This window comes from Triticum urartu, chromosome 7A (genome assembly GCF_056163025.1).
Source record: "Triticum urartu cultivar PI428250 chromosome 7A, HENAU_Tu73, whole genome shotgun sequence".
Taxonomy (NCBI): domain Eukaryota; kingdom Viridiplantae; phylum Streptophyta; class Magnoliopsida; order Poales; family Poaceae; genus Triticum; species Triticum urartu.
This window is the reverse complement of record NC_141879.1, coordinates 509,629,316-509,641,068: the sequence shown is the minus strand read 5'-3', so window position 1 is coordinate 509,641,068 and position 11,753 is coordinate 509,629,316. Positions and strand designations below refer to the sequence as shown.

At 46.6% G+C, this 11,753-nt stretch overlaps 2 protein-coding genes across 2 annotated transcripts; one reads left to right on the top strand and one right to left on the bottom strand.

Moving 5' to 3' along the window:
* Positions 1-1,799: 1,799 nt before the first annotated feature.
* Positions 1,800-6,146, top strand: LOC125522258 (receptor-like protein kinase HERK 1). The gene is made up of 2 exons (XM_048687334.2): positions 1,800-2,175; positions 3,341-6,146. The coding sequence occupies exons 1-2, from the start codon at positions 2,140-2,142 to the stop codon at positions 5,873-5,875; spliced, it is 2,571 nt and encodes an 856-aa protein (XP_048543291.1). The 5' UTR covers positions 1,800-2,139; the 3' UTR covers positions 5,876-6,146.
* Positions 6,147-10,687: 4,541 nt separating this feature from the next.
* LOC147960188 (uncharacterized) lies at positions 10,688-11,416 on the bottom strand. The gene has a single exon (XM_087533203.1). It carries the CDS (start codon positions 11,414-11,416, stop codon positions 10,688-10,690), a length of 729 nt encoding a protein of 242 aa, XP_087389329.1.
* Between the last annotated feature and the right edge of the window lie 337 nt (positions 11,417-11,753).

Below are 11,753 nucleotides of genomic sequence, written 5' to 3'. Positions count from 1 at the left end.
AGAGGAGAGTGGGACTCGTGGCGTTGTTGGTGGAGAGTGGTGGCAGCTAGCTTTTTCTCGAGAGTGAGGGGTTCAAAAAAGGACCACGTTTAACTATCAATCCAAATTATGTTCAAAAGTAAATAAATATATAAGGCAAAGCTGAATTAAAATATTGTTTTCCTCAAAACAGGGGCAATAGATTTGTCTCATTGATTTTTTAAAAAATTACCTGATTAATTTAACAAAAAACCGAGGAAACTACTACAACATGATCTTATGCGGACTACCCAGCCCCGATACTTGCATCCCAACATCGTAGGTGTACCAATCGAAAACACACCGACAAAGACAGCGGACACGATGATTCTAAAGGAAGACAACCCTCCATCAAGCAACTGCAGACGCCTTCACTGTTGCTCCACTCTTATTGCTTCTGCTCCCGAATGACTTCTCCTTCAAGGAAGTCAGAACAATGTCTAGTCGTGGAACTAAAATGTTTGATTGCTGAGTACCGGTCATGCTTCTTAGCCCACTACGGCCTCATTCGGTTTGGAGGATTTTTATAGGAAAAACATGGGAACAAGGATTCCAGAGAAAAATTTCCTATATATGCATTCGGTTTGTAGGAAATGCGTAAAGAAATTTCATAGGAATACTATTCATTTCCTATGCTTTTGGAGGAAACTACACATCCACTCAAAGCTCATTTTGTGCGTAGGAACGAGATAAGTCAATTCCTTAGGGTGGCAAGTGCCATCCTATCAAATTCCTATACTACTCTAAATTCCTACGTTTAGATTTCCTCCAAACCGAATGAGCCCTACAACTAAAGATATTATTTTCTTTTCTTTCTACAAGTTTTTATTGGCTTATGTGGAAGAGAAAATAGATACGCACCCCCTCTAAAATAAAATACTCCGTACAAAACATGGCAGTACCATCTGATTGACCATGTTTATTGTTGAAAACGGAACGGAAGGGTTAGACGTGAGGAGCACAAATATCACGAACCGAATAAAATGTTAGCGTTAACATTTCTCCAAAAAAAAGTGTTAACAGGGGCATGTGCATGCACGCACGCGTGGTGGTCAAACGAGTGCATGGATGAAAATGCCGATTTTTGTTGGGTCAATCGAGAACGATTCCGGTCCCCTGCCTCCACGAAGAGAAGCGATTTCCCTGGCAGAAAACGAAGGGCAGCGATTTTAGGTCTCCTTTGATTTGGTTTGTAGAATTTTTTTAGAATTTATAGGATAGAACTTGTAAAGGAAAATTTCCTTCGAAGATCTTTGGTTTGTAGGAATTGATTTCTATTCCTATGTATTCCCTTCGTCCCATAATATAAGAACGTTTTTAACACTACAATAGCGTCAAAAAAGTCCGAAATTCACGATCGCTTCTTGGGGTCGAGGATAGATACGATCATATGACACATTTGCCGAGACATGTGGGCGGAGAAGCGCGCAAGATAGTCGTGGCCGCAACAACAGCTTACGGTGCAAGCCACTGTTCCCTCACCGCTGGTTGGCGTTGCCTTCGCATCAATCCGTAAACTTCTGCAAGTGCGCGGAGAAAGCAGAGCCTCGGCTTGCGCCAAATAACAACACGGTCAGGTTAGGTTAGGGTTAGGGTTAGGCTCACCATGTGCATGTGCACGATTCCCCAAATTTAGCCACCGCCGAACCCCAGCGGCGGACGCAATAATCAGACAGCAGAGTTTCGTTCCGCATAATAACTAAACTAAACTAAACCAGTCCTACTTAAACTAAGCAGAGCTCATCAGCACCGTCTCTGTCAGCTCAGCTCAGCTCACCGGCTGCGCTTCTGTCCTGCTGAATCGAACCTAGCTGTTATTATTCCTTCCCAAGGTGGCAGCCACCCCTCGCCCTCCTCCTCTTAACTCCCGTCTCTCTCCTCTCTCTCTCTAGCCTAGCGTTTTCTCGCTCCGAGTAAAGCTGAAAACTCCTCAAGTCCAAGAAAAAAGCCACCTTTATCTCCTCCCTTCCCCTGCCGGCTCCCTCCGGTCCGGTCCAGACGGTGGTGGTGGGCTCTGCCTCTTCTCGAGGCGCTTTCTCCGGCGCATTTGCTGCTCCGCCTCGGGGGCGCTTGGAGCGGTTGGCGGCGGAGGGGCGTCGATCTCGGGCCGGATCTCGCCGAATGCCCGCCGCGGGGCGCTCCGGTGGGCCGGGACAGGTGCGTGCGTTCACCGGATCCGGCTTCTTCTTTCTTGTGTTCTTCACGAGCGTACTGTTCTTGCCGGCCTTCTTCATTTCTGTTGCTGTTTCTCTTCTTTTCTTCCTTCTTTCTTTCCCCTCCGGATTAATAGCGGGACGGTTTTATTTATCATTTTCTACTACTAGTAGTCTACTATCAGGAAACAAAAATCAATAGCAGTACTGCTCTTCGTGCTCTGATTTGAAGTTGGCTACGGAAATGCCTTCAACCTCACAAAGAGAATGAGATGGAATGCAAAGATGTGAGTAATCTCGTCGTCGTAGTAGGTAAAAAGGGAGAGATATTATGGAACAGAAACTCTGGATATTCACATATTCCTCATTATTTTATACCAGCATATGTAAACTGATAAACAATACTGCGTAGAATAAATTCGGCGCTCGTTGCCAAACCTCAACCAGCAACGGTGGTCTGGTCCATACCTCCTCCCAACTCTCACGCCGTCATCTTCTCCCAAATCGGCGCCGCCCACCACTTATCCCCTCTCTTGGCTGGCGCCGCCCACCACGCCTGAGGCTACCAATCCAGCTCTGAGCTCTCCTCCCCTTTCTGCTGCATTGGGCTGGAGGGGAGATCGGCGATCCCATTCCCACCAGGACTGATTTCTTCTTGGTAAAGAATCCCCAGCTTGCTTGGGTAGTTCTAGTTGGTCTTGACCTTTCCATTGCTGTGGGCCAACAAATCCAGTTCTTCATCCTGAGAAGTGTGAAGAACGCCTCCATAGTTAGGATTCTGTTTGCTTTACTATTTTTTATTGCTTCGTCCTGATCTCAGTGGGGATCCTGTGGTGTGATCCCGTGGGCTAGGGAATTTTGAATTTTTGCAAGTACTAAATATAAGAGCGTTTAGATCACTTACAGAGGGAGTACTTACTTTGCACTTTGACAATTTGCCACTACTTACTTTGCAGTTGATCTTAGAACTAGTTTGGTTGGGGATGCGAGTCAGTGCAGTTCTGTATATCTGATATTCTTGCCTTACTATCCGCTATACATGCCAGTCTTGCTTTACTAATTCCTGCATATTTCTACATCCAGCTTTTATCCTCTTATTAGAGGAGTAATATATAGCTTGAAATTGTACATGTCATCTCAAACATTTTGCACATTTTTTCGTCACTCAGGTCAACATTATGATGGGAAGGAGGAAGTTGCAAGTGGTGACCTTGGCGATCTTGTGTTTCTGGTCATCTGCTGGGATCTGCAAAGCACAATCAGTGGATTTCAAGCCTGCCGACAGCTACCTGGTTGACTGTGGGTCTGCCAAGGGCACGACGGTTCTCGGGAGGGACTTTGCTGCCGATGGGGCAGCTCCGGTGACCGTGGCCACCTCCCAAGACATCCTTGCCGGCACCTCGGCCAACGGGGTGTCCTCGTTTGACAACCCGGTGCTTTACCAGACTGCCCGCATCTTCACGAGCCCGTCATCCTATACTTTTCCTATCCAGAAGCAGGGGCGGCATTTTGTTCGCCTCTACTTCTACCCCTTCATCTACCAGAGTTATGATCTCTCCACCGCCAAGTTCACCGTGTCGACCCAAGATGTGCTCCTGCTCAGTGATTTCCAGCAGCCGGACAAGACGGCGCCGCTGTTCAAGGAATACTCTTTGAACATCACACGTGACCATCTTGTCATTTCCTTCAAGCCGTCAAACGGAATTGCATTCATCAATGCAATTGAAGTGATTTCTGTTCCAGATGATCTCATAGCCGATGTAGCCAATATGGTCAACCCTGTGCAGCAATACAGCGGTTTGACTACACAGTCACTGGAGACAGTGTATCGTGTCAACATGGGTGGTCCGAAGGTCTTCCCGAACAATGATACCCTCTCGAGGACTTGGCAGAAGGATCAGAAGTACATACTGAACCCCAGTGTGACTAAAACTGCTCAATATGGCAAGGCTATCAACTACAGGAAAGGTGGAGCAACTCCACTGACGGCCCCTGATATTGTGTACAGTACAGCTACAGAATTGGCGGCTTCAAACACATCCAACGCACTTTTCAACATGACATGGCAGTTTGATGTGGATGCAGGCTTCAGCTATCTGATAAGATTTCACTTCTGTGATATAGTCAGCAAGGCACTGAACCAGCTCTACTTCAATGCATATGTGGGAGGATTCTTTGCACAGCATGATCTTGATCTCTCAGAGCAATCGGTGAATCAATTGGCTACAGCTATCTATGTTGATGTGGTTCTTTCTTCAAATGATGCGTCGAGCAAGCTCAGCATCAGTATTGGTCCATCCACCTTGAACAATGCATTGCCTGATGGGATTCTGAATGGCCTTGAGATTATGAAGATGGGCAGTGGCTCTGGTTCTGCTTTCACTGTTGGGAATAACGGTTCAAACAAAAAGTTGCCCATAATTATTGGCTCAGTCCTTGGGGTTGTTGGGCTTCTGATAATTGTCCTTGTTGTGGTACTGCTTTGCCGGAGGAAGAAGACCGACGACAAGCAGCACTCCAAGACCTGGATGCCTTTCTCTATCAATGGGCTCACGTCTCTCAGTACAGGAAGTAGAACTTCTTATGGTACTACACTAACATCAGGTCTGAATGGAAGCTATGGATATCGCTTCGCCTTCAATGTGCTCCAAGAAGCAACAAACAATTTTGATGAGAGCTGGGTGATTGGAGTTGGAGGTTTTGGGAAAGTCTACAAGGGAGCTTTGAGGGATGACACAAAGGTTGCCGTGAAGCGAGGAAACCCCAAGTCCCAGCAAGGTCTGAATGAGTTCCGGACAGAGATCGAACTCCTTTCGCGTCTGCGTCATCGCCACCTGGTGTCTCTTATTGGGTACTGTGATGAAAGGAATGAGATGATCTTGGTCTATGAGTACATGGAGAACGGAACCGTCAAAAGCCACCTGTATGGTTCAGACAACCCCTCACTCAACTGGAAGCAGCGGCTGGAGATCTGCATTGGAGCAGCAAGGGGGCTACACTATCTTCATACCGGTTCTGCAAAGGCCATTATCCACCGTGATGTCAAGTCTGCAAACATCTTGCTTGATGAGAATCTCCTCGCGAAAGTCGCCGACTTTGGGCTATCAAAGACTGGGCCTGAGCTGGATCAGACTCACGTCAGCACTGCAGTGAAGGGCAGCTTTGGGTACCTCGACCCTGAATACTTCCGAAGGCAGCAGCTGACCGAGAAGTCAGACGTCTACTCCTTCGGTGTTGTCATGCTGGAGGTGCTCTGTGCGAGGCCGGTGATCGACCCTTCACTCCCGAGGGAAATGGTGAACTTGGCAGAGTGGGGAATGAAGTGGCAGAAGAGAGGGGAGCTGCACCAGATCGTCGACCAGAAGCTTTCCGGCGCGATCAGGCCGGACTCTCTGAGGAAGTTCGGTGAGACGGTGGAGAAGTGCCTGGCAGACTACGGCGTGGAGCGGCCGTCGATGGGGGACGTCCTCTGGAACTTGGAGTATGTCCTGCAGCTCCAGGACGTGGATTCTTCGACCGTGTCGGACGTGAACAGCATGAACCGGATCGTCGACCTGTCGTCGCAGGTTCAGCACGTCGGTGCCATGGAGAGCATCAGCGTGACGATGGCGGAGGACGGAGCTTTGCACGAGCCTGACCACGACCTCTCCGACGTGTCGATGAGCCGGGTTTTCTCTCAGCTGATCAAAGCCGAGGGGAGGTGAAAAGGCGCCAGATGACCTGTAGGGTACCGGTAGAGGTGTGAGCAAGCCTTGGATTTTTCTTTTCCTGTTGAAGTTTACCTGAGGTGTGTCACGTGTAATTGGTTGTTTCATCCCTTGTAATTGCACTGAACTACGGTTTGGATTTCTGATGGCCGTACCTTACCCACTCGGCCACTTCTGTGGGCACACGATTGAGCAGATATAGGTATCTTCATTCATGTATGGAATCTATTCGGCTCTAGCCATATTTATGTACTGATGATGATGATGATGATCCGGCTAAACGCTGGATTCTGGAACTGGTGCACTCTCCTCTCTTGTGGTAGTAACAAAAGTATCATGCTGAGTGGCAGCCCAATGTGTGCAATCTTCCGCTGTTCAGCGATAAATTCTCAAGATATGAAGCTAGGAGGCCGGGTCGTTCGAAACAAATCCAGAGGATTCGGCGGATGCTCAGCGCGCTGTTAGAAGTATAATTATGTTTGGGGCTGTTAGAGGTATAATTATGTTTGGGTCCGATTATGTTACTACATCGTACCTCACATCTACTCCCTCCCGTTCCAAGTTAATACAAAGTTGAGCCAAGTTAATACAAAGTTGAGCCATCTATTTTAGAAATAGTAAAAGCATCTCTAGCAGACCCCATATAAATAGTCAAACTCGCAAAATAACCGTTTTTTGCGGTTCCAGCCGAAAAAACAAGCCCGAACAGACCTAGCAAAATCATTCGACCCTTAAATTTTTTTAAAGGGTCCAGTAAACGCGAATGCGAAATCCTTATATATATAGTTTTGAAGACAACTTTGCCAAGACCCTACATACCGATCAACATTGGCGGTTGAGGAATCTTTGCTCCTGCCAATGCCATGAAGCTCGTCCGGCCGCCGCGCCCGTCCGCCTGCCCGCTGCGCTCGTCCGCCCCGGCCACCGCACTCGCCCGCCATCATCCGATAGCCGGCCGGCCTTCCGTCCCGGCCGCCGCGCTCGCCCCTGGCTCTCCAACGGAGCTAGCTAGCTAGCTCAATCCATTCGAACGAAGCTAGCTAGCTAGCAGCTCAATCCATTCGAAGGGAGCGAGCTAGCTAGCTCGATGCGCCGGCCGTTGGATCCGGCCGCCGTTCGCGCCGTCCCGGCAGCCCTGGCCTCCGCGCGCGCCCTGGCCGTCCTGGCCTCTGCCCGCGCCGCGCTCGCCTCGCGTTTTTTCTTGTTTATCTGTTCGCTGGATTGACGCGAGGAAAAGGATAATAAAAAAAGAGTTAGCTCTGAGTCTGTTCGGTATATTCAGAGATTTTTTTTTACGAATTGATTATACGGGGTCTGAGTTTATCCTTGCCCGCGCCGGCCTGCATATACTTTTTTTTCGAAATCACTAATTGAGGAGCGCTCCTCGCAACGATTAGTCGGGGAGCGCTCCGCGTGCGCCAAGTGTCACGCGCGGAGCGGTCGGGAGACTTTTCCGAGGCGCTCCACGCGCGACACTTGTCGCGCGCACGGCGTCTCCCGTGTTTTCCGGTTTCTGGTTTCCTTTTTCGGTTTTTCCTTTTTTCACTTTAGTCCTTATACTTTTAATGTTTTGTAAAACCTTTTGATCTGTTTTGAGATCTGTTTTCTCTCTGGTGTGGGCGAACCGTCGTGGTCGGGAGACATTTTCGAGGCGCTCCGCGCGCGACACTTGTGAGACTGTTCTTTCTTTGCCGTCGTCTTCGTCCGTCGCGGCCACCGCTCTTGTCGCGTGGTTACGGCGGCTCCTGTCCCGGCCGCCGCGCTTGTTGCCTGGTTTTACGGCGGTCCTTCTTTAGCGTCGACCGCGCTTCCCCATTCGCGTGATCGCCGTTCCCTACTGGTTGCCTTCGTGGGTTCCCTGTTTCCCTTTAATGTTTCTCTTTTTGTTCCCATTATATTTCCGGGATATGGAGATTTATGGGGTAGTTACGGGTGGGGACTACCAACACTATCAGATGTCAAGTTTCAACTGGGTTTTGTGTGATTAGTTCTTGATAATCATTGTGTTCCTTGTAGTTATGGCTTGTCCTTTTTGCCGTATGCCTGGTGGCCCGTGTTCTTCTGTTGATTCTTCTGTAGATGGGTTCAGTGTGGTCCTGGATCGGCGTTGTTGGAGGCGTGTTGTAAGAATACCATTTTATAATTGTTCAATTTTTGGTACACACGTTTATTTCTTTTGGTGCTGCTCATGCTGTCTAGGTTTTGATTATGATCCTTGTTTTGATTTGTTCTGCAGTATGTTCCGTGCAGTGTTAGAGCTCATCTTGCTCGTTACATCGAGGAGTGCAGGGCTTTAGCCATAAGGAGGGGTGACGAAGATACTGATCTTGCTTTTCAGTGCAATGAGGGTTATTTGTATGGTGTTTTGTTTAGTCATGGTCGGTTGAGGAGTAAATTCCATGGTCCTTCCTGGGAACGATTGGTCAGTGATTATGGTGTTCGTCCTCGTGATGTAATGACCATTAGGCTTGAACACTATGGAACATGGATTGGTATTTATTTTTATTGTGTTGGTCGTGGAGATGCGTTGTCTCCTTTACCTTCTGTTGGTAAGGTTTATTTTTAAGGAAGTTTTTAGCTTGTTTTATTGCACATGATGATTTTCCTGTTCTATTGAGCCTGTGTAATTATATTTTATAGCTCTTGATGGTTTGAGCGACTCCGAGATGGAACTTGTTGGGAGTTGTTATTACACCCGTGGTGTTTTTCTTAATTATCAGTAGATGTATTTCATGAGGTGTCAACTCTTTGATGATGTCTACATACCTGTTGTCCTTTTGTTCACAAGATTGATTCCATGAATGTTAATGGTTATCATATGGTCAGATTTTGTTCCACTGTTTTTTCTTTGTTTCTGTTTATTTATTTATTTATTTATTTTTATTATCTCTTCTATTTATAGTTTTTATTTTTTGTTCTATTTCTGATAGCTTGATGTTTTTGTCAGGTTATTTCTATTTATAGTTTGTGACTTTTCCTAGGACTGGCGTTTTAACCCTTGAAGTTACTTTGGAATCTGGTGACGATGATATATATGTGAGCACTCCTTGCTCCTGCTTCATTGGTTTGGGTAGTAGAATGGTGTTCAAACAGGAAGGTTTCAGTGATTTTCTCCAGGCATCGTCTATTGAAGTAAACAGCTTGGTGCTGATAACTTTCAAAGAGCGTGATGGGAGGCTTGTTGTTATCTTCAATCTTCTGCCGCAGTGATGTTAGTTATAGCCTTTGAACATAAATGGATTTTGTTTAAAAATCTATGCTACGGCTTAATGTTGTCTTGATATACGAAACGATATGAACCTAAGAACCTAAGTGTTCATTGCTGTTGTATGTTTGTAGAAGAGGTATGGCTGTGCATCTCTTTTAAAGATGTTCTTTTGGACGGATATTATTTAATTGGGGTTATAGTTTTGAATACAGTAGAGGCACATGTGTTGTTTACTCTGAGGCACGACTGTGTATCTCTTTTATGTGAGGCACGTGGATTAAGCAAATGAAAGCACATAATTGAAGTCAGTGCAGGTATGGTCGTGAGGAGGCACGGGTATACCGAGAGCTACGTGTGTGCAGCGCCAAAACTGTACGGGCGAGATACTATGAGTTTCATGCGAGAGGCACGTGTGTGTGTAGGACGTAGAGTTACTGTTGGTTTTATGTGAGGCACGTGGATTGAGCAAAACGGAGGCATGGAATTATAGTCAGTACAAGCACGATTGTGGAGGTACGGCTATAGTGAGAGACGCATCTGTGGAGCACTAAAGTTGCATTGACGATCACGCGTGCGGAGCACGTAGAGTTACTTTGGGTTTCAAGTGGGGCACGTTGATCAAGCAAACAGAGGCACTGCAGTCAGTACAAGCATGGTTGTCTGGAGGCACGGTTTTGAACCCACTTGCTGGTGTCAAGATTCTAGAGGCACAGATGTACGACAGTAGAGGCATCAGTCCGAATATCTGGTTAGAGGGGCTCGGTTAATGATGCATATGTGTGTAGTCTCTAGGGTCACGGGTGCGTGGCACCATAGGCATGGATTGAGTAGACACTTAGTCAGTCACTCTTGTAAATAGGTCAGTTGCACACAGTAGTGTAGTTTTGTGGCATCGTGCAGAACTGGTGTACGGAGAGGAACCTGTGTACACTAGTAAGGATGTTCTAAATGGACGGAGCGGTGTTTGATGTGAAATGGAGGCAAGGATTTTTTTCAATGTGGTTAAGGTAACAAAGTTCTCGTCGCTTGTGACTGTGTACCGAATGATCTTCTGCAATATTTATGAATTGCTCACGCCAATGTTTAATAAGCATTGTACTGAGAGTTTACAATGATATCATCACATATTCTTGTAAATGCACAATGCATCTTGTAAAGGTCGAGCATGAAAATTATAATACAATATCGTGTGAGATATCTCTTGTTCTATAATCATGGATACAATATATGCTTGCTCAGTACTGGGACATAAGTTACTAATTGCATTTAGATATAACTTACTAATTGCATTTAGACATGTAAAACATAGTATGCATTTGTACATGAGCACACCACCGTGTTCAAAGTTCAAACATAAAATAGTAATACAATACAGACATCATCTTTGAGCAACAACAAACATATTTACAACATAGATTCATACAATCCAAATTAGTACATGAGCACACCACTGTGTTCAAAGTTCAAACGTAAAATAGTAATACAATACACACAGCATCTTTGAGCAACAACAAACATATTTACAACATAGGTTCATGCAATCCAAATTATGATAATAGTAGTTCCTACTAGTTTAATGTAGACATCCATTTTCTCGCAATTTACCAACCACTGTTTCCCTTCCGGCGCTTCCAGCCGCTGGAAGATCCCTCGTCATTGCTCTTACGTGGGCGGAGTCTTTCTTTCATTGGTTGTTGATGGAGATGACGTAGCCCGTTCTTGATGATTAGGATTCTATGGTACAACTCGTAGCTAACATACCCGTCCTTTACCACGTACTCAAGGTGTATCGGGGAAAGTGGCTTCCACTCCCAGAACTGGTGCTTCTCCTTTGGGAATGATTTCTTCATGTTCTTGTATGAGGGGTCGATGATGGCTGCTGCAAGGTCAGCCATGGAGTCCCTTTCTCCACCACCCTTGATGCAGAATAGCCTCTGGATGTCGACGTGGTGCTCGTCTGGAATTCTGATGCATGCACGGGCAAGCATGGTCTTATCGTTCCTGGTGTCGACGCTAGTGAAAGTTACCGCTTTCCGTTGCAGGAAGTCAACTAACGCCTGGGAGCGCTCGGACCTGCAATAGTGGTATACAAGGACATGCTCGCGCATGGAAAGTTGGACGACGGCGATCCCTTGTCGTATGTAACTGCTCTTACGTGTGTACTCGAGGTCGAGGCCGACGAACTTGTTCTTCTCCTCCTTTAGCCATTCTTCGTACTTGTTGATGATCCGCTCCATGGTCCTTGGGTCGTTGGTGTACACCACCTCGAGCACGGTTGTACCGTGGGTAGTGATGTGTTCAGTGAATGTTGTTAGTTTCCCGTCGTCCATGGCTGGAGGTGTGCGGTGGTGAACTGTGGCCGGCGAGAAACTTTCGAGGAAGAGGATGAAATGGAGTCAAAAAAGTGAAAGGGTTGTTTTGTCGTGCAAAAAAGGAAACCGCCAAAGAGCAGTCGCTAGTCACGCGGCGGTTCCAGGCGTAGAATTTCGGAACCAAGGGTTTTTTTATCTGTTTTTTTAAGATTTTCACTTGTCTTTGTTCATTGAATTTTTTTATTCGTTGCGTGCTGCCTGCGTGATGCATCTTTGGCTGTGATAGTAGTCGTGTAAACGTTAGAACATTCAGCAGATGCATGGTCGTGCCTTTGTTGTGAAACGTTTTTTTCAG